This window comes from Amphiprion ocellaris, chromosome 4 (genome assembly GCF_022539595.1).
Source record: "Amphiprion ocellaris isolate individual 3 ecotype Okinawa chromosome 4, ASM2253959v1, whole genome shotgun sequence".
NCBI lineage: Eukaryota > Metazoa > Chordata > Actinopteri > Pomacentridae > Amphiprion > Amphiprion ocellaris.
The window spans coordinates 6,713,294-6,734,426 of record NC_072769.1 but is presented as its reverse complement, the minus strand read 5'-3'; the positions used below and the strand labels follow the sequence as shown (position 1 = coordinate 6,734,426).

Below are 21,133 nucleotides of genomic sequence, written 5' to 3'. Positions count from 1 at the left end.
TTCTTTATTTATACTGTCAGTTGCCAATTTCAACTATTTATGCATACATTTAGCAAAAATATGTAACTATTCCCTTACTTGAAGTGAACAGTTTGATCTGAAGATCTATATTTCAGTTTGAATCAACAGATGTTGATTGCAGATAAAAGCCTGCCATTGGCAGTGCACTTCACACGACTTTCTGCTCCCTTTCTGCATTCTGTGTGTTATCCCCTTCAGTACAGGAAACGGCAACAACCTCCAGGCAGTAACTTATAACACATAAAACTACAGGTTTTGTAGACGATTTGGATTGTGCAAAAAGGCAGCCCTGTTTGGTTTTTTTGGTGAATTAGCCATTTTAATGACAGCTCCCTCCTTTCTGGATGCAAAAGTCCCCCCAGAAATAATTACCCATCCCACTATTTTGAAGGGACACCATTTCTGCATCCTTAGCTTAGCTCTGCCCAAGATGCAGTGATTGGTTTTAAGAAGTCAGAGCATTTTTTCCCTCGACAGCATCCAGTTATTTAGTTCAGCTACATCCACACTAAGCCATAAATTTTAGTTCAGTTCCCTCCTTTTCTATCATCACCTAGTGTTTTAATGAGTTACTTTGAACACATTTTAATGTAATGTTTGGCCAATTAAGATGTGGACAACCAACAAACATTCACATCTTGTACAGTGAATGGTGCCTTGCTGAGATAAGCTTTCTTATAACTCTGTGTGAACAGTGTGTATTTCTCTTTGTGTACATGTAACGTACTTACAGCAATCAGATGGTGAGAAATGGAGGAAGTAAGGAAACCCTACAGTCCTTTCCTGTATGCATGCACTTTTATAAGATGCGGGTATCAGGTACAGTACAGAAACCCATGATAATAGAATACAATCACTAAGACAAAACAATATACTTAAAATAAATTACCATTACATTATACAAGTCCTTATGTTATTTTATCCACCCCCTGTGTGTCATTATTATGGGAAGTGAGTTTTGAATTTCAAAAAAATATATTTAAAAAGTCGTGACAAAAGACAGACACTTTTCAAAACATAAAAAGCATAAACAATAACTAAAATTGATTAATGATCACCATGGCAACCAGAGAGGAGTCACTGCAACCATCACGCCACAGTACTAGTCATGCTGAGTCTCGGTACCTTGGCAACCCCCAACCCTCTGACACAGCAACATTGCTAGTGTGTGATGTTGCTGGTTTGTAGGTCTGCAACTTGCAGCCGAGTGTGAATGCATGCTTTACCTCTTGGGCCTTTCATTGAGGCTGGTGCTTCGGGCACGAAACGGACCTTGCTCGTGGTTGTCATCGAATGGCAGCAGGGCGTTGGAACGCAAACCCTTTGGGTGAGAGACAAAAAACACAAATCTCTGTTATGAAGATTCATTGTTATGCTGGAACGTCTGTTCTGCTGTTTGCATTCTACCTGAAAATTTATGCTTTAGGAAACTTTGAAAGAACAGTTTGATATCTTGGGATGTATGCTAATTTACATTTGCAACAAAAGTGTTAGATTATATCTGTCCAATACGATGCTACAGCCAGGCGATATTAGCTTAGCATGAAAACAGAGCAAACAGCTAGATTGGCTCTGTGTAAAGCGAAAAGGTATATCTCATTTGTTTAACCACTTGCAGTTTGTTTTTACTACTTACATGAAGGCCATTTTTCCAACCTTTTTCCCAAAAAAAGTTGGCTCTACATACTTTCGATATTTTACTTACTGTTTAAATTTGTTTCCAAACTTATGTCCTCTCTGTTTTGTTTAAACACAGCCTGCAGTTCAGCCTGATCCATCTGAAAAGTCCCTGAATTTTAGTGTTTTGACAAAATTTTGTCCGAGGGAACATTTACTTTTGGCAAATTTTTCAATGCTACATAGAAAATAGTGATTTTGATTTTTGTTTTTTAAATACCATGGTTTAAGCTTCAATTTGGTTGGGATTCTCAACGGAACAGAAATTTCTTAAAAATAATGTGCCTTTCGAATGTACCAGTGGGATTTAGGGTTCAAAAGGTTAATCCAGAAAAAAATAAAGCATAAAAACAGTAATAATAATAATAATAATAATAATAATAATACTGTAATTCCTTATTATCAGGTTGTCCCAATAGCTCTCTGAAACATCTACAGCTGATCCAAAACGCTGCAGCCAGAGTACTGACGGGAGTTAGCAAGAGAGATCATATTTCTCCTATATTGGTTTCTCTTCATTGGCTCCCTGTTAAATCTAGAATAGAATTCAAAATCCTTCTTCTGACATATAAAGCTCTTAACAACCAATCTCCATCATATCTTAAAGACCTGATAGTACCATATTATCCTAGCAGAACTCTTCGCTCTCAGACTGCAGGCTTACTTGTTGTTCCTCGAATCTCTAAAAGTAGAATGGGAGGCAGAGCCTTTAGTTATCAGGCACCTCTCCTGTGGAACCAGCTCCCAGTTTGGGTTCGGGAGGCGGACACCCTCTCTACTTTTAAGACCAGGCTTAAAACCTTCCTTTTCGACAAAGCTTATAGTTAGGGCTGACTGGGTGACCCTGACGGGGTGAGCTGGTGTTTTCATTTGCACAACTGACTTCCCCTCTTGACGTCCCTTTAGTTTGCCCCTAGTTATGCTGCTATAGGCCTAGGCTGCTGGGGAACGTCTCTGGATGCACTGAGCCCTTCTCTAACTACCTATGTATTTACTATATATACCATTATTGCATTACATTTACTCTGTTTCTTTCTGTGTCCTTTCTCCGAGTGTCCCTGGTCCCAGAGCTGGATGCTGGATGCTTCAGATGTGTGGCTGTGTTTTATGGTCCTTGTGTCCCACCCCCCCACCTCTCTATCTCTACCCCTCTATCTGTATCCCTCTATCTCTACCTCTACCCCTCTATCTCTACCTCTCTACTTCTTCTGTCCCTCTCAACCCGCCCGGCCAGCAGGCAGATGGGTCCCCCCACATTAGAGCCGGGTTCTGCTCGAGGTTTTTTTCCCTGTTAAAAGGGTGTTTTCCTTGCCACTGTCGCCTTTTGGCTTGCTCTGGGGGTCAGGCATATGGGTTCTGTAAAGCGTCTCGAGACAATTTGACTGTAATTGGCGCTATATAAATAAAATTGAATTGAATTGAAAATTGAATTAATATTCATCACCAGTGGGTCCCCGTTTCAATTCCCCACCCTCAACACTTGTCAGTCCCCTGTGTTCTCTTTCGCTACTTTTTCTCTTTCTAAAAACTTGACTGTCTGAATGAGTTTATAAGAAAAATGCCAAGGTGAAAGCAAATCAATGGCATTGATTTCCATGTAGGAGTTACGGTTTTGTACTTTCTGTTAGAATTGTATTGTATCTCTTCTTCTCCTTGGGTAGGTACAGAATAGAACATTAAGTTTCAAGTTTGAAAGCTGTTTTGTGATTTACAATGCTGTTATTTTTGTTATAAATATCACATCACAAACAAAATGGATCAAAGCAAAAGGTGAAACCAGCACACACCTTTGTGATGTACTGAACAAAGTCCTTGCGGAAGGGGAGTCGGCAGCGTATGAACCACATGGCGATCACATGGTGGGCCAGGGACACAATGTACTGGTTAAACCTGATGAGAATAGAAAAAATACACAATTCAGAGTGTGTCTGTACATGTGAGGATACATATGTTGATGTGTGTGTGCGCACTTACTTTGAAGGGTTAGTGTACGGTAGTGAGATGGCAAATACACTAACATACTGCTCAGCTACAAAGTTGGCATACAGATGGGGCAGGCGCACCAGAGCTGTGAATGGTGAAGAAGAAACACATCAAACCAAATTCTGACTGACTGACCTTAAACATGCAACAATGCAAAAAGAAATGTTGCAAATATAGCAAAGGAGTTTTTGCTAAAAGCATTTAGTACTCACTGGAGAGAAACTCAAGCATTGGTGATGCCATGGCAACAGTAGCAGAGATGTGGGTGAGCTTGACAATAAGAGCGGGGAGGAGCTTGATCATGATATCAGGCATCTCCACCGTACACATTGTAAGGGCAACCACACACTGCTTGGCACAGCGGTAAATGAGGCCAGTCTCGAGGCACTGAACCAGCTCTCTCTGCAGGGGGAAAAGGAAAATGTCTGGTGTCCTTCCATTTGTATAGGCTGTTTCTACATTTGTATGTGAAAGGCCTGTAAATCTGAGGAACAAGTTGAGGAATAAGTTGTTGCACAGATGTGGATCTTCTAGCTCCAAAAAATCTGTTTAGAGTTAGAAGATCCACATCTAGCTCCAAACTTCTGTTTAGAAAGTCAGTCCTAGTTCATCCTAGAAACTTGCCGGGGATGAACAGATGGTTGAATGTACCTGTCTCGACTGCTCCAAGTAGTTGTGGTAGGAGGTGATCGCCGTAAGGACAGGAACCACTGCCAGCTGAACGTCTGTGCGGGAAAACCCATCTGGAGTCTTCTTCAAGCGCTCTGAGATCAGACGATCTGTCACCTACACAGACATAAGTAGAAGACATCAACAGTGATTGAATTTGCTTCTAGGCAGCGCAAAATGTCACGTCATGTAAAATATATGGGTTTGTTTGCATAAACTTGCTCTACCATGCAGCAGAGTGTAGAACAGAGCTGGTCTAAGCTGCACGGTGACGTGAGCAGCAGCACTTTGTACTGCAGCATCCACGGCAGCTTCTCTAGAACCAGCTTCAGCACCTTCCAATCTGTCTCCTACAAGAGAAAAATAACACCAAATCTTTAAAGATAGAAGGAGTAATTATCTGTTAGTGCACGGCAACCTAACAGACCCACAGTTAAGGCACATACCACAAATCTACAACATCCATGATTCAATTCAAGCCACTGGCTCATGTTCCTTGTCATGGCCCTCTCTCTCTCTTCCACTGTTTTCAATCTAATTCTACAGTGTCCTAAATTTTTTTGAAAAAAGAAGTGTATCTCTGTGATGTTACTGAGTAGGACAGTGTCAGTGTGTACCATCTTGAGGCACTGCAGGAGGACACTGAAGGCAGGTGCGTAGGGAAGGTAGGCTGAGCGTATTGAGGCTGTAGAAGCAGGGGGAGCAGCAGGGGGAGCAGGGCTGCCAGCAGGAGGAGATGTTGAACCTGTTGGCTTCTTATCACTGGCACGCTTCTCTGGCTCCCTGAAACAACAAATGACACAGTGTTATCGTGGGTTTTTATTATTATTATTATTATTATTATTGTTTAGCTGACTCAAATACAATAAGACAAACACTTATGCCAGAAGTGATATTTTTGTCCTCACCCTGTGTCACAGTAGCAGTAAGGGCTGAATCTCATCGCCCCATCTTTGTTAGGAACCCCGAGACGGTGAAGAGAGTCTGCACGCATCATTAGGAAGAAGTCAAACACCTGAAGAGAAAGAAAAACAGAAAGGAGTCAGCTGAGAAATGACATGCATGTACATGAGAAATTCAGCAATATATAAACAGGTATGCACAGGAAAAATGGATCACCCCTACCTGGAGTCTGATAGTGGAAGCGATAGCTGAACAGTACTTGTTTTTGTAGTGAAGCTGAAGGTGGCTGATAAGCAACTCATAAACACGACTCGCATGGCTGGCTGGTAGGCTGTAAAGTTTGCTCTGTCACAGGAGAAAAAGATGATGGTCTATCATCAGATTCAATGTTCTTCCAGACTCAGAAAATGTTTCAGTGCCATTTTCTTCCATTATGGAATTATTTTTGGTTAAACGAATGTTGAGGGTTGAAAGGCTTTATAATTTAGCCTAAAAAATATATAGTCATACAACCTACACAATAGCTTAACAAAGCAAGATAATTGGCTTTCTTTTTGATAACCTTCACCAAGTGTTCAGAGACATCAGCATACCTACTTTCTCAGCAATTAAAACTTTAGTTTAAGAACATTTACTGTAGTTTGATTATTATTGCCAGTCAGAGAAGAATCAAACACTACGTTGGAAATAAATCAGATTGAGAGATCTGCTAAGTTAACTAGCTTTAGCAAGAATTTAGCAATTTTTCATGACTGATTTATCTGCTGATTCATTAATAACAAACCTGATAACCAAAAACATAATCAAAAGTGGATAAAGAGGATTTTCACATCAAATGAATATCTAAACTCAGTTTTAGGTTTAGCAAAGGCTACCTTGCAAGCTAGTCTTCCGTTGATACAACACTTTGACTTTAGCCGTCTAGTTGACCTGTGTGTGTCCTACAGCACACAGATTACAGGCCAAAGTACAGGAACTGCAGCCTGGCAGCAATACGAAGACATAATGCAGCAAATATAAAATATACAGAAACTTCTTTATGGTTCTTTGCTGTGTATAGCAGTTGTTGCAACTTTTTCTAAAAGTTTTGTCTGTATACCTAAATATGTGGTACCTGCATTTTGCTTTTGTAGGGCATAAACATTAAGACATTCATTGACCTTCCTGCAATACTCATTTTGTTTCTGTGAATAAACCCCTAGCATCAGAAAACGTAAGTAGCTTTTGGTTTATACTTAATTATTGTGTGGTGTTAGTCTGTGTATTGTAAGACTGATAGAACAGTTGGTAGGTGACTTTTCATCTGAAAATGTAAAATATTAGCACTCAAACTTCACAACATTATCAACAAATTGCACAATCTTTTCTAAAATGACTTTCTTAATGCCACGTTGGTGAATCAAGCTCTGAACATCGACATGTACGTACCTGCAGGATTTCCAGCAGGCCCAGTATAGCAGTTCTGACATCCTCCATAGGAGACTCTGCTGTTGGGTCTCTCTCAGAAACCTCCAGAGGTCCTGAACACACCAGAGAGCGACTGGCGACCTGGAAAGAAAACAAACACTAAAATGATCTCATCTTGCCTGGAATGGAGAGAAATATATGACTTTGTAAAGATAATGGTGAGACTTTGTGTGTTTGCATGTATGAGTACCCGTTCAATGATGTCCAGCAGGCTGGTGAAGTGGTGAGTGTTGCAGCCCTCAGCGAGGTCCACCAGTAGCTGCGTAGCCTGTTTCCTGACAGCCAAATCCCGGTCTTCAGCGATTCCACTGAGCTGAGGGATCACCACCATTTCAATCAACTCATCCTGGAAAAAAAAGAACATATGACAAAATGTTTTATTTATGGGAATTTTTACAAGCAATGCACCAGAGAAACCTGCACCTAATGAAAGATCACAGTTTTCCAAACATCAAAGAGTCGAAACATTACAGATATATGATAACAACTATGTGCTATGTAATTCAGCATCTCAGTGAACAATAGTCCAGTATCTGACAATCAAAATAGATTCATCATCAGTAAAGATCGCAGCCATGACAACAGCAATGAAACAGAAGCTTTTGGATTGTCACTTTATGCAAAGTACAGGATGCAGACGTGCATTTGTATGAGCATACAGACCTCATAGAGCTGTCGGTTTGTACTGAGAACAAAGGACAAGATATGAAGCACTTTGATCCTTATGACACTGCGAGTCTCATTCCTTTCAGAGAAACAGAAAGAAACCAGAGAGGGACAGGAAAGATTAAGACACAGGAGGATTACACGGATATACCATAATCTGCCCACTAATAAAATACATGAACATGTGAATGTTTGTGTGTTCTACCTGAAGAATTTCTCCATGAGGCGGTAAAGACTCTGAATCCAGCCATCTTTCGCAGGCTGGATTGACTGGGCCCTGTACGAGATCAGGGTCAGCACTGATGCATCCTGTCGCACATAAGGACAAAGATCAGACAAGAAGACAAGGACTAAATGATAACACAGGACAGCACAGATACTCAACGGCACTTACAGGTCTCTTATCAGCACATTTCTCCACCAGACAAAAGAACCTCTCTGTTGAACCGTGGTAACCGTTCTGCTCGTACAGCTCTTCCACTGTGGTCAACAGCTCGTACACGATGGCCTTCAGCTCTGCACTTCCTATTGTCTGCAAAGACACGTGAGGCAGGCAACTTAGTCAAACAAGAACTGGCTTTTTTACTGTAACTATGCATGCACGTGTGAAATGTGAACCTGGATCTGCTGCAGCAGTCGCTCTATGATGCCCAGAAGGATGTCCCAAGTGACCACCTGCAGCTCTCTGCCGTACTTCTTGATCAGTCTGGTGATGGAGAGGACGATTTCATAGGACACGACCTCATTGGCACATGACATGGCCTGAGTGAAAGAGGTCAGACAGCAACTGATTTTAACTTTTTTTTAAACTTACTTTTATTTTCTCATGTATTTTTTCAGTGTCAGCCTGACGTATGTGGACATGGCCACAACAGTTACACAGCATCCTGCTTCACAATAAACATTTTTGATGTAACTACTAAGTGGATCAAACCTATGCCATACACTTATGTACTGGACACTGCAATGCTTGTAAATAAAAATGCATCATAGCGCCAGGGGAAAGGGTGATGGTTTCCCCACTAAAAAAGAGGAAGCTGAACTTTTACTTTTGCTAAGCTTATCTTAATAATGTATTAAAGTCATTTTACAACTGAAATAAAATTTAATAGTGATAATGCAATCCTATATTCACACTCAACACCCTGATGTCAAAATCCACCAAGTCAAAAAAACAACTGACTGTATTGGACTATTAGTACTTGCTTCATGACGCGATTTCATCTAAGTGTATGTGTGTTACCTTGTAAAAAGATGGCAGAACAAGTGTTGGTGTGTTTTTGAGGGCAGGGAGTCTGTGTGCACCCCACAGTGCCATTCCAACAAAGAACACTGCTCCTCTCAGCAAAGGTGCATCCTCCATGTACACCCTGGTGGAGACAGCAGGCGGTTAGAGAAACAAACATGGATAGAAGAACAACATTTTTTCCACAAAAACAGGTGTTCATGAATGCACCATGAGCTGAGAAATAAGTGTATACCTCTCCTCCATGATGCGACACATGGTGTAAATAGCACTGTGCCCGAGGTGAGTCCCCAGCACCTTCCTCATCAGCTGGAGAGGCAACAAATAACAAACATCACACAAGTATGAATTATGCTCCTTCAAACAAAAGGTACAAACGTGTGCGTATATATGAATGTGTGTTTTTCTCTCACCTTCCAGCAGGATTCACAAAACTCTTTAACGTTCACAGTTCGGCAAAGTGTGATGATGAAAAACGTGAGGGAGTCTGAAGGCAGGCAGTTGTAGCACACCACAGCATCTAGAACTTGTAGTGCCACCTGGACACAACAGGTAACGCACAGACAATCACACACCAACGATGCATTTGGCAGCATCAAAGGCCTGCAGTCCAACTTGCAACACATTAAATAGACATTAAGCAAAAGCAGTATGGATAGTGACAATTGGAGCCTAATGCATCCACATGTTTTAAACAGAATTAAATCATTTAATTTTAGGCGCTGCATCTTTTACTGGAACATCATACATATTCTTCCTCAGTGTGAACAAAGACATTTATCAGAGTATGTGATGGATTTTCAATAGAGATATTTCATGTTTGATACATTTCTTTTCTGCAATTTCTTAAAAGTGGAGTCTATGTTTCTGGAGAAAGATTGTTGACATTTAGCTGGTTATAGTACATTAGGTAGGAATCATGTGTCAGATTTACATTCTGTCTACTTCCTTTATCCCATCCACCCTCCCATTTACACAACACAGGACACTGTTGTATGGATCAGCCTGAGTCAGTTAGTTTTAAATATGCAGAGCTACTGCTGTGTATGAACACTGGAGGTATTTCAGCGCACACACAGAATAGAGAGCTAGTAAACCGTAACGAGATATTCAAGTAGAATTGTTGACTCTGCCTTTAATGGCCCATCTATGCTTCTATCACAAATGAACAAGGGCAGCAGTAACTTTTGAAGAGGGATGATGATCAGCACGTACTGTTACTTAGAAACAAATGCCCACCTCGATATCAGTTGAAGAGGTTGTCCTATTGCACAGAAGACAGATTTTCCTGCAGAGAGCACAACCGAATGAGCAGGAAAATGCATTTTAATAACAATTCTTAACTAACAGTGTGTGTGTGACTCACTGGACCATGATGGAAACGTTTTGGTCTAGGTAGCAGCTGTTGAACTTCACCAGATTTACAAGAACATGGAGGAAGTCGGAGGTAAGACCAATGTCCATCCATAGAAGGACAAAGCGTGCTGAGAGACAGAAAAAAATGAGAGTTGAAAGAAAATATTACTGGCTATTAAGTAATGTAAAACAGTTATTTACGCAGACATAATATTATGATTGAATTATTATGGAGATTTTAATGCAAATTATACTTGTCCTATAGTATGTTTATGACTCCTGCAATAACATAGAGTTAGAAACTACACCAGATTTCTCAGATAAAATACAGGTTCATCTGTCTAGGGTAAAATAAGCCTTCAAATCAACATGTGTGAACTATTAGAGCTCCAAAGAACATTACTATTATTCTGTGCCAAAAATGTAGAAGAAATGTGAGGAAACAAACTGCAGCAGAGATATGATACAGCCAATAATTACGCTGCGCTTAGCAGTGGTTATGAAGACCTGTGTCACAAGGCGTTGTGTGTTATATTTCCTCTTTTTGAATTTTAATTTTTGGCTTGTGCATTGATGATTTCAGTTGAAAAACTACTAAAAATTAAATATACAATTCAGATATAGTAGGGATTGTGCTGGTGAAAGTTTACCTATGTCCTCCTCCAGGTATGTAATGTCCTTTCCATTTTCGGTTAAAGCCTTAAAGACTTCAAGTCTGTCCGACAGGTCCTCATTACTGGGCTGGTAGTCTCTGATCACTTTGAAAAAGTAGGCCCTCAGAGGGCCGAGCCGCTCACCCTTCACATGAGGAATAAGACTTTATGAGATGACAGGAGCTTTTAGAATTAGTCTAAATGTGTGTGTTTGTGTATTTATACCTGTCCTTGTATAATGGCCCTAAGCAGCTGCAGAACAGCATGTCTGGCCTCTGGTGGCTGTTCTGGAGTGAGCATGTCCTCCACAGCTTTCCATACAGCCTCCACTGCATGCTGGATAACACAAGTATATAGATTTGTAAAATACAGAAGAGTGCACATGTTACTGTCCCAGTAAAAACAAATAAATCCCACAGTCTCACCTCCTCAAACTTTTTTGTTTTGGCAAGTTCGCAGATGTGGTTCATCATGCGAACACGGTTGCTCAGACCACAGTCTGGGTGGAGCTCCTGAAAAACATCAAGGGAAAGAGAAAGGCCATGACTAAATGCCAGACATGATAGGAAAAAATAAAAAACTCTGGAGAATTTTAGTGTGGGAACATGCACAATGTTTAACACAGTCTCCTCTGCTCACCTTGATGATGTCTGTCGTGATTATAAGCTCAGAGGGTTTAGCGTCACTTTGTTTACTTGGTGGACGAGGTGGTCCCAGGCCAAAGATCCCCTTCACCTTGTCCTTGAGACTCTCTTTGCTTGGTTGTTTATTCATGGCTTGGAATGGAGGGGTGACAGACTACACAGGCGGGGACTGATGGCTGCCTGTAACAGTAGCACAGAATAAGTGTTTCACACACCTTTTCATTCTTTAGGCTCACCATTTGTTTATGTTCGTAAAAATAGTTCCAGCTACAAAAATTAATACTGAAGGAAAGCCTATTTTTTCATTTTCTGTCATAATGTTTGACTTATAAATTAAGGGTGCAGCAGAGATTTTACATCAGCCTGATCTCTGAGAATATCAGCAAAAAAGTCCAAATCAGTGTAATACGCAAATGGAAAACTTTTTGTCTCTGCAGAATAGGACTGAACAATAATCAATTAAATAGTATCAAAAAATGGAAAGTATAATATCCACATCACAGGAGGTGCAATTTCTTTTCATTAAGGCAAGATGTGTCACAACAAACCATTTTTGATGAAGCACTGGATACAGAGATGCTTGGCCTATAACTTAAGTTCTGCAGAGGTAAGGGAATGTCCTAGTTGGGTACAGACCACAGCAAAAAACATATTGTCATGTACACATGCACAATTTTAAAATCAGTATTAGACCACAGCTACCACTGCTTTCTGCCTCTTCCTTTGCAGTTTTTTTTGAGGGCATACTGTTTTTATCTGAAAGTTGCAATAGACAGTTGCTTTGCTTATTCCAACCTGGTTAGAAATGAATCTCTCACTGTATGCCTCTTTGTTATACATTACAACAACTGTCTTTACTACATCTGGCAATCTTTTCTTTTAGGCACTGTTGAGTGATAATTTAGTTTGGAGTATCCTTTGATTTTACAGCTTGTGAACAAAAGAACGGCTGTATTGCATGTATTACTACTATTATTGTAAGACTTTATTCATGTTCTGGAAAAGATGCTGTAAGTAATGATCAATGTTGAAAATCTGTTGTTATGTAGATTTTGTAAAGAAAAAAGAAGGTCTTATAAGTACTTTCCTGTAAAATCTATATATGAAGGTATTTCAGAAAGTTCTCAGCCTCCCTAGAAAACACAGGAGAAAGATTGGTGAGAACATTGTTGCAAAAACTATGTATCTCTGTGCAATAACATGGATTATTACACTGTATTTTTTAGGAAAAGCACATTCTACATTAGCCGCAGTAGTACAATAGGTATGCTGATACTGTTTCTACTTATGTTTATATTTTTAGGACATAACTTCGACTTATGTTTATCTATATATTTTGTACTGCTTACATTTCTGCATTTGAATAGGAGCAACTGTAACAAGCAATTTCCCCTCGGGGATCAATAAAGTACATCTGATTCTGACACTCACTGTTCTTGCATTGTTTTTCCAACATAGTCTCCTTTAACTTTAGTGCACCCATGTTAAAGCTTCACTGTTTGATCAGTGAGGAAGACGGTCACATTTTGAGCTGCCAGATTCTCATCAACAGCCTGCTTGACTTCATCATCACTCTGAACATGGCGTCAACATAAGTGGGATTTCACTTCAGGAAACAGAAGTCAGACTGCGCAGGTCAGGTTAGTTGGGTTCAGTTCAAAACCACATTAGGCTGCTTCTACCATCTGTGCTGTGTGAACAAAACTATTGTCCTGAAGCAACAACAAGCTCAAAGCTTTCCTCTCACTTTTTCTCTGGTTGTTCCAAACATTTGACTTTTTGTGGACGGTGATAAAAGGCTATATATTATACAACTATGCCCCAAAATGGGTTTTACACCCCTTGTTTCCGAGTGAGGATGAGATTTTTTTTGTAGCACCCTTGTGTGTGTATATAAATAGAAAAGCATATGGTAGAAAAGAAGTGCAAAAATGACCTAGCTGATTTTTGTGCATGCAGAACCTCTCCATAAAGGTGTGTCTGTTTATTGTGGTTATGTTTCTATTATTGTACTGTAACTATGTCAGTCTGGAAATGTGGTGTTTTTCCCTCTAACACTGGACCTGAATTGGTTAATAAAGCCAGCTAAGGCACTGTACTGCCTTTAAATCTTCAACAACTGCAGTTTATTACTTTATGCGCAGCTACATGCCAAAAGAGGTAAATGAGGAAATATGGTTTTGTAATTTGGGTGAAGTGACCCTTTGAGAACAAGCATGGGTGAAGTTCGGAGCCAGTAAATGTGTAAACCCAGGGGGCAGGTTTAAAGAATTTGCTGTCATGTGGACTTGACAGAGGGGAGGGGAGGTGAGCAGACAGACAACGACTGTTCTGTTTCAGCCCAACAACAACCACCACCACCACCACCACCACCACGTCGGTGCAAGGTATCCTCCGAGCAGAGCCACTCATGTCCCTGAGCAACACGAACAATTCATTATCAGGAGAAATGCACAATGGCGCTGCTGAACCCGGAGCAACGCTTTACATTGCCAGTCACAGGCTAGCAGCAGCTCCGTGTGGCATTCAAGGTCTGGTAGCCTAAAAAAACAACGCCGCCGCCGCCTCCTCCCCCGTCCTCCTCCTCCTCCTCCTCCGTCCTCCTCCTCCTCCCTCCTCTCCTCTCACCTTATCGAAGTTGACTCGCTTTCGGGTTCATTCAGTCGCAGCTTCGTCCCGGATGCAGCCGACAGAGCCGCCCGCGTCTGTGCATTCATACGAAGTCTGTATTCGCTGCCGAAAGCTTGCTCTCAGTCCTCCACTCCTCAACCGGATGACACACTAATGCTGTGACAGCGGCACTTCCTACAAAAACACGCTTGCCGCGGCCGCTCATGGGAAATGCAGTTCTCAAACCACCTAAACGCTAAAGTATGATAAACGCCCGTTTGTTAGCCGTCTGGTTTTATCCGTTTTGACGAATAAACTGAAGAACACCAACAGTAACTCAGCTATTTTCTTGTTTATCATCAGCTTCGTGAAGAAATTTAACTGCACAAAGTTAAGTGACACTAATTAGTGAAACGTTTTCAGCCGTTAAGCTAGCAGCTAGCTAGCATGTTGATGCTAATGAAGTTGGCTCCTCATTGGGGCTGCACTGTGAGCAGGCTGCCTGAGAGAGGAGCTCTAGAATAACAAAAACTGTGAAGCCCGGCTCCTCTGTTACGTTTTTTACTGCTACGCAAAGTCCTGCACCTCTTAAAACAGCACAACCATGGCCAAAGGTAGAAACTACTCAGATATTTATTTTCTGCAAGTTTAACATCGTCAGAATGCCATAAATCACGATAAAACACAAATTGAAAGTTGGTTTGTTTTAGTTTTTGTTCGTCTAGTTATTCATTTACTAATTTTCTAAACCTGAAATTAACATAGACAACACTTTTCCAAGTGTCCACGTGTGTTCCCAATATTGGAAATAATGATGTCTACATATTCCAGATATTTTACAATTTCCACTTTCCATTTATTTTCATACTTGCTTCCTATCTACTCTGTGTAAAAACAGCCTGCAGTTCAGCGAAAGAGTTGAATTTTTGTCACCTCACTGTTGATCACAGCTATTGTGTGCTTTTATTTATATTACTCAACTTCTGCCGCTCCCCTCGTGACCAGAAACTACGAACGGTAAACTAACTTCAGCTGCGTGTGGCTGCAGCAGCTCCACGGCGTGTTCATGTAGTTTGGTTTAATAATGGCTTCCCCTTACTTCATGCACAGCAGGTCCGTCCTGACCCGCGGTGGGAACCAGTCCGCTATCTGTCCACCTGCTGCGGCTTCCCTCAGGTCCAGACTCACCCGCAGAAGGACCAAGGACCAGGTTTCCTCTGTGGCGGTGAAGGTGGAGGCGGAGGAGGCGACAGTGTCCGAGCAGAGACCCTCCTCGGCCCCCTTATCGACCGGTAGGTTGCTAGCTGACAGACACTGATCGTTAAAATGTGGAAAGAAATGAACTTCTAGTCATTTAGCGACTTTCTAACAGACTACATTGCGCTTGCGCAAAGCCTGGAGAAATTTGTTTTTATTCATTCTACGTTCGCCTCTGCTCAGGGGGAAATTAATTTACAGCTCTGAGCGACTGATTCTGCGTTTTCCTTTCCACATTTTAATAATGTAAAATGATGTACAACCGTGATAACCCTTGTGTTGTCCTGCGGATCAAAATTGATCCGTTTTAAAGTTTGAAAATGTGGGGAAAAAATATTTTCACAGTGAAACCTTTGATGTCCACATTTTCAACATTTTTGGGAAATCTCTGAACATTTTTTGATGGAAAAAAGGAAATGTTAAAAATGTTTCTTTAGAACATTCACAAAAAAAATCAACTAAAATCCAGCGAATTTCGCTGGATTTTGGTTGTTTTTTATATGAATGTTCTTAAGAGAATATTAGAAGTTTTACTGATATATATATATATATATATGTAATCACTTTAGATATTTTTAGGATTTTTTTTGGAAGATTTTTACTATTTTTAAAAATATATATATTTACAAGAATTTTCTTGCCAAATTTGGGGGATTTTTAAAATATTTTTTAAATAAAACTTTTAAAGGAAACTTTTAAGGAATTATTGGAATTTTCTTCCTAAAGGTTTTGCAAATTTTCTGAAATTTTGGGATTTTTTTGCTGAATTTTTGGATTTTTTTCAGACAAGGAAACAATATTTTTTGGTGCCCATGAATGAAGACAACAGGAGGGTTAAACATTTTTGGTTCATATTTAGTGGTGTCTGAAAGTCACTTTTAAATGTGTAGAACCCTTATTTTAACTATAAAAAACAAAAGAAAATGCATAGTTGTATGTAGACCACATTAAACTGGGTCTAACGCAGTCTCTGATTTGTGTTAAATACCTTTAAACCTTCTAAACCCCATGCAGTTTCCATTCTTATTTTCTTTTATTTACTTTATGGCACCGCAAAAATGCCACAATTCATTGAAAAAAGAAAAGAAAAAAAAAAGAAAGTTGAATTTCTTTATTTTACTAAAAATTTAGAAAATCTGGACTCAAAAGTGCCCCAAGGTGTTGCCAATAGGTGGCTCTTCATACTATATATATAAGATAAACTTTATTGATCTCTCACTGGGGAAGTTTACTACTTTCATTTTTATTTAGTTTCTGAACTCGTCTCCTCTCTGCTTTGTGTCGACACAGCCTGCAGTTCAGCTGAAAATTCCCAGATTTTTTGTCACGCGATTGTTAGTCAAAGCTGAGTCAGTCATGGTTTCACTATTGTGTCAGGAAGCATAGTTTATTTAATTTCACAGAATCTGTTTAGTGCTAGTGTTTTGTTTTTTTTTTTTTGCTTTATTTTAAAGTAAGACAGAATAAAGACTTTAAGCTCAATTGTGGCAAGTTTTTCAGAGTTAACTGCACATCACAGTTAAATAGTTCATCACAGACCATCAGAATGTTGAAAATGAGACAATTTTTCTGTTTTGACAGTTTCTGGCACTGATAAATTGTGTAATTTTGATAATTTTTTAAAGGATAACATGCTTTTCTACCCTGCCGGTGACTTTTCGCTTTCAGAGTTAACATCTGTTCTGTGTGAGTCCAGTATTCCTTTATGGTAACATTAGATTTCTGAGATTTTTGCATCAGTAGGATGGATTAGTCAATAACAGACCTCACTATGTATTTATTTTATCTATAAATTTAGCATTCAGAAGACTTGCTGTTACTGTGATGTAAATGAGATGTACCAAAATCACAAATTACTCTTTTGTATGTAGTGTGTTTTCTTTTTACTGCTGACTTACTCTATTGACATGTTTGTTCTTATTTAGGTAGTTGCTGTGAGCTTAAGCCAAAAACAGAACCAGAAGCTTCACTACAGCATCCACACAGTCGCAGGAGGAGACAGCTAAAGGTGGAATATGACCAGGATGAGGGTGTTTCACCGGTGAAGACGGAGTGCTGGGAACCTCCTGACTGGAAGAAACAGTTGGGATTCATTCGTGAGATGAGGAGCAGTCGTGATGCACCTGTAGATAACATGGGAGCAGAGAAATGCTACGACACCAACGCCCCTGGACATGTATGTGTGGAGTAGATTTCTTCTTTAAAGTCTGTGCGAATCAAACATTGGCTTAGTCCATCTGGGGTTTTCACAGGTGAGGCGTTTCCAGGTGCTGGTGTCGCTCATGTTGTCCAGTCAGACGAAGGACCAGGTGACAGCAGCAGCGATGCAGAAGCTCCGAGCGCATGGCTGCACTGTCGAAAATATACTGGCTACTGATGATGAAAAACTGGGAAAACTCATCTATCCTGTGGGATTCTGGAGGGTAACAACAGGATATTTAGCTCTCTTCTGATGCATTTCATTCCTTCAGTTTAGTAAATAAAAGTTAACCTGGTTTCACTCTTCTCCAGAATAAGGTGAAGTATCTGAAGCTGACGTCCGCCATGCTGCAGAAGGAGTTTGGAGGAGACATCCCAAACACTGTGGAGGGGCTGGTTCGTCTACCGGGAGTTGGACCCAAGATGGCTCATCTGGCAATGGACATCGCCTGGGACCAAGTGTCCGGCATTGGTGGGAACTTAAATCTGAAGCATGCACAGACACTTACAAATTAATTAATCACGCCCAAATTAATAGCATGAATTAACCCGCTGAACTCCAAAACCTGTCGGCAGGTTTATAAGGTCTGGTATCTTTAAAGAAACAGCCACAATTACATCATTTAGCAGAGCTAGACAGCGTGAACAAAGAAAAAATTGTGAGATTGTGAACTTTTCACCTGTCATGTATGTTCCATAGCTAGCAATACTTAAACAGAACGTAGCTTTAAATTGTTGAATTTCATCAAAAACACAAACTACCATAAGTGTCTTTTTAAAAACGGTTTCCAGTAACCAGATTCTGTAAAAAATAAAAAAAAAAACATAAATAAAAAAATTCTGCTTGCCTTGATGCAACCATCAACCCCAGACTGGCTCAGCTGCAACAACAGTCACATTACAAATATTCAGGGACTTTTGGATGAACTGCAGGCAGTGTTTACACAGAGTAGATATGGAGATAAATTAAAATGTAAGTAGCAATATCTATAGTAAGAAGAGTCACCATATTTTCTAGTATTAGTAACACCTGTGGGCTGTTGGATAAATATTGTACATGTTGATTCGGGGTTTCCTTTATTGTTAGATTTTTTTTTTCTTTTTTAAATTGAGATCTACAATTTTTCTTTTTTTGATGATTCATATCATTCTAACTGCAACACAAGAGGCATTTCTCCATCAATAGATAGATAGATAGATACAAGTGTTCAGCAGCTTACATACAACAACAAATAAAAAAGGCAGGACAGGCAGGTTAGTAACATTAACATTAATGTTAGTATGTTATCCAAAAATCTTGCTGTACAATACTATAATAAAAAACACTTCCAATTTTGAAATATATAGAATACTAAGTGTAATTAAAATTCAGTATACAATGTGCAATATTTACACATTTCAAGGCAAGGTGATTTAAAGTGAATTTGAGTGATTTAAAGTGACTACACAGATGGAGCTACTGAAGAAGCCGCCACTCGCGCCGGAAGTTAAGATGAGGAGCAGCTTTTACTTTTAGTCACAGTTGTGCTGTTTCCATAGAGGTAAATTCCCACGCTAAAGAAACCGTAACAAGTTAATATTTGGCAGCTTAGCCTCAAAAGTGATTTAGGTGATCGATCTACAATCAATACAGTTGCTGAATACTTTTATATTAACATACAAATCAATTGTTTCAACTCTATTTGCTACACAAGAGCCAAGTGTGTTGTATCTTTCAGTGTGGGAGATAGTGTTGATGTATTCTGATATGTAACCGAGTTTGATATAGTTGTAGAATATAAAAAGTAGAGATTATCATACAGTGTATACAATACAAATTGAACCCTCCACAGTAAATATACAGTTGAATCAACACTTCTTAACAAAGAAGTATTATAGCCTTGATCAAGATGGGATCTGTTGCTTTAAACTGCTGCTTGTGTCTAATAAACTGGTAACTGAGGAATACTGTGAGGACACTCAGTGCATGTGCTCATTTGTGTTGATGATTTTTTCCTAGGTGTGGACACACATGTGCATCGTATCTCTAACAGGCTGGGCTGGCTCAGAAAGCCAACCAAGAGCCCAGAGGAAACACGCAAAGCCCTGGAGGAGTGGTTACCCAGGTAACGGCATGAACAACCGGATTAATCATGGCCAATAGATCTATGAAGGCCAGAGTCACCAAGTCAGAAACATACAGTATCACTGACTCTGAGGATTAACATTTGGATAACCCTCTGAACCATAAGCAGTTTGGGGGGATTTTATTCTCCCGTTGCATTTTTACTGGTAGGAACCAAATCAGAGCTAAAAGGAATTTGGACTTAACTTTCACCAGTTGGCCAGAAACATGACTGGTTTTGCTGCTCTGTGACTGCTGGATGTGTAAAACTGTATGATTACATGTTTGCTTTAACTTCTTTATTATATATTAAAAAAAAAAAAAAAAAAAAAAAATTTGTGTTAACAGTTTGTTTTACTGCCACCAAAGTGGACAAAAAAAAAATCCATTATTTCATTTTTAAAGTGACCAGTTGGTGTTCCTCTGACACTCTGTTGCAGGGAGCTGTGGAGTGAGATCAACTGGCTGCTGGTGGGTTTTGGACAGCAGGTTTGTCAACCTGTCAGTCCTCTTTGCTCCATGTGTCTGAACCAGCACAGCTGTCCATCTGCCCACAAGTGCTCCCCTGCAAAGAGGCCTAAAGCTGGATCACCGTGCTCCACCAGTCCAACCTCATCCTTTAAAATAAAAACTGAATCTGTTAAAGATGAGACAACAAACAAGGAGTCACCTGTTTCTCCCACCACACTGAGGAGGCCAAAAAACAAAGTTAACTCTTGATTTTGTGTGAGCTGTGAGCCAAACATGAAAACAGGCGGTTCATGTTAACACACACTAAAACACTGATATAAGCTGAATATCCAGGTGCTTCAGAATGTCTGTAGATACTTTCATGTCTTCTCTTTATTCGACACTGTAAAAGCGTTATCTGTTAAAAAAAAAAAAAAAAAAAAAAAATTACATTTCCATTGAGATTAAATATTTTTCTACTGGTCTGTTTTGTTTTTTTAATAAATAAAAAGTTTATATACTAAAACTTGGTGTAAAAGTCATGTTTTCAGTTTTGCTAATTCAATTTCATTGCGTGAACAAGAAAAAAACACTTCTCTTAGGCTTGTATGCAGATATTAGTACTTTAAAATGTATTTAAAATGAATCTGTCAGTCTTTTATGAAATGTACAAAAAATTCCACTTTACTATGCAGAAATAATTCTTGTTAACTATAATAATAACCCCACAAAGTAAAAGGCATGTTAGAGCAAGATATGCCCAGGTGTAATTAGTACGACCATATCCCATTATTTGTGAAGATGAATGATAATTTGTAAAAATACAGATTTTTGATGTTGTGTGTGTACAATTTCTTGACTTTTTTTCTCTGGTTAAACAAATTGGCGAATATCTGTAAATTGACAGGTACATTTTATTTACTTTTTTAAGCCCTTATATAAAATTTTTTATTTAAAATGTTTGCAAATGTCTGTAAAATAAATATATTTTTGGCTGATTTAAATACAGGTTTAAAAAATTTGGAAAATTAGATCAATAGTTGTACACGAACAAATTATAATTTGTAAAAATGCAGATTTTTTAAATGTTTTTTTCTGTTTTTCAGTGGTTAACATGTAATTTAATACTAATTTTCTATGATTGTACTAGGTATGACCTGTAATTTAATAAAACGGGGAAAAATGCAAAAATAAATACAAACTAATACGGACAAACTGCTTTAAACAT

The 21,133-nt window shown here is 39.4% G+C and overlaps 2 protein-coding genes across 6 annotated transcripts in view; one reads left to right on the top strand and one right to left on the bottom strand.

The window, feature by feature from the left end:
- Nucleotides 1–15,132, bottom strand: part of tsc2 (TSC complex subunit 2) — a 31,433-nt gene extending 16,301 nt beyond the window's left edge. For 4 of the 5 annotated variants that reach the window (XM_035950507.2, XM_023275310.3, XM_035950510.2 and 1 more), the window contains exons 1-25: nucleotides 13,914–14,072; nucleotides 11,281–11,465; nucleotides 11,067–11,153; nucleotides 10,867–10,977; nucleotides 10,639–10,786; nucleotides 9,999–10,116; nucleotides 9,872–9,920; nucleotides 9,046–9,171; nucleotides 8,868–8,941; nucleotides 8,630–8,756; nucleotides 8,005–8,148; nucleotides 7,781–7,918; nucleotides 7,592–7,695; nucleotides 7,384–7,465; nucleotides 6,911–7,066; nucleotides 6,682–6,801; nucleotides 5,476–5,598; nucleotides 5,259–5,365; nucleotides 4,968–5,133; nucleotides 4,578–4,700; nucleotides 4,333–4,467; nucleotides 3,894–4,083; nucleotides 3,673–3,766; nucleotides 3,486–3,588; nucleotides 1,248–1,342 (exon numbers count right to left, since the gene is read on the bottom strand). In XM_035950507.2, coding sequence (XP_035806400.2) covers nucleotides 1,248–1,342; nucleotides 3,486–3,588; nucleotides 3,673–3,766; nucleotides 3,894–4,083; nucleotides 4,333–4,467; nucleotides 4,578–4,700; nucleotides 4,968–5,133; nucleotides 5,259–5,365; nucleotides 5,476–5,598; nucleotides 6,682–6,801; nucleotides 6,911–7,066; nucleotides 7,384–7,465; nucleotides 7,592–7,695; nucleotides 7,781–7,918; nucleotides 8,005–8,148; nucleotides 8,630–8,756; nucleotides 8,868–8,941; nucleotides 9,046–9,171; nucleotides 9,872–9,920; nucleotides 9,999–10,116; nucleotides 10,639–10,786; nucleotides 10,867–10,977; nucleotides 11,067–11,153; nucleotides 11,281–11,415 — 2,855 coding nt within the window. In that variant the 5' untranslated portion in view covers nucleotides 11,416–11,465; nucleotides 13,914–14,072. Of the gene's footprint in view, nucleotides 1–1,247; nucleotides 1,343–3,485; nucleotides 3,589–3,672; nucleotides 3,767–3,893; nucleotides 4,084–4,332; nucleotides 4,468–4,577; nucleotides 4,701–4,967; nucleotides 5,134–5,258; nucleotides 5,366–5,475; nucleotides 5,599–6,681; nucleotides 6,802–6,910; nucleotides 7,067–7,383; nucleotides 7,466–7,591; nucleotides 7,696–7,780; nucleotides 7,919–8,004; nucleotides 8,149–8,629; nucleotides 8,757–8,867; nucleotides 8,942–9,045; nucleotides 9,172–9,871; nucleotides 9,921–9,998; nucleotides 10,117–10,638; nucleotides 10,787–10,866; nucleotides 10,978–11,066; nucleotides 11,154–11,280; nucleotides 11,466–13,913; nucleotides 14,073–14,994 lie in introns of those variants that run through there. The other variant, XM_035950508.2, reaches the window with a different exon arrangement.
- On the top strand, nucleotides 14,903–20,818 carry nthl1 (nth-like DNA glycosylase 1). The gene is made up of 6 exons (XM_055009668.1): nucleotides 14,903–15,191; nucleotides 17,082–17,328; nucleotides 17,405–17,575; nucleotides 17,664–17,823; nucleotides 19,351–19,456; nucleotides 19,896–20,818. The coding sequence occupies exons 1-6, from the start codon at nucleotides 14,980–14,982 to the stop codon at nucleotides 20,173–20,175; spliced, it is 1,176 nt and encodes a 391-aa protein (XP_054865643.1). The 5' UTR covers nucleotides 14,903–14,979; the 3' UTR covers nucleotides 20,176–20,818.
- Nucleotides 20,819–21,133: the final 315 nt, after the last annotated feature.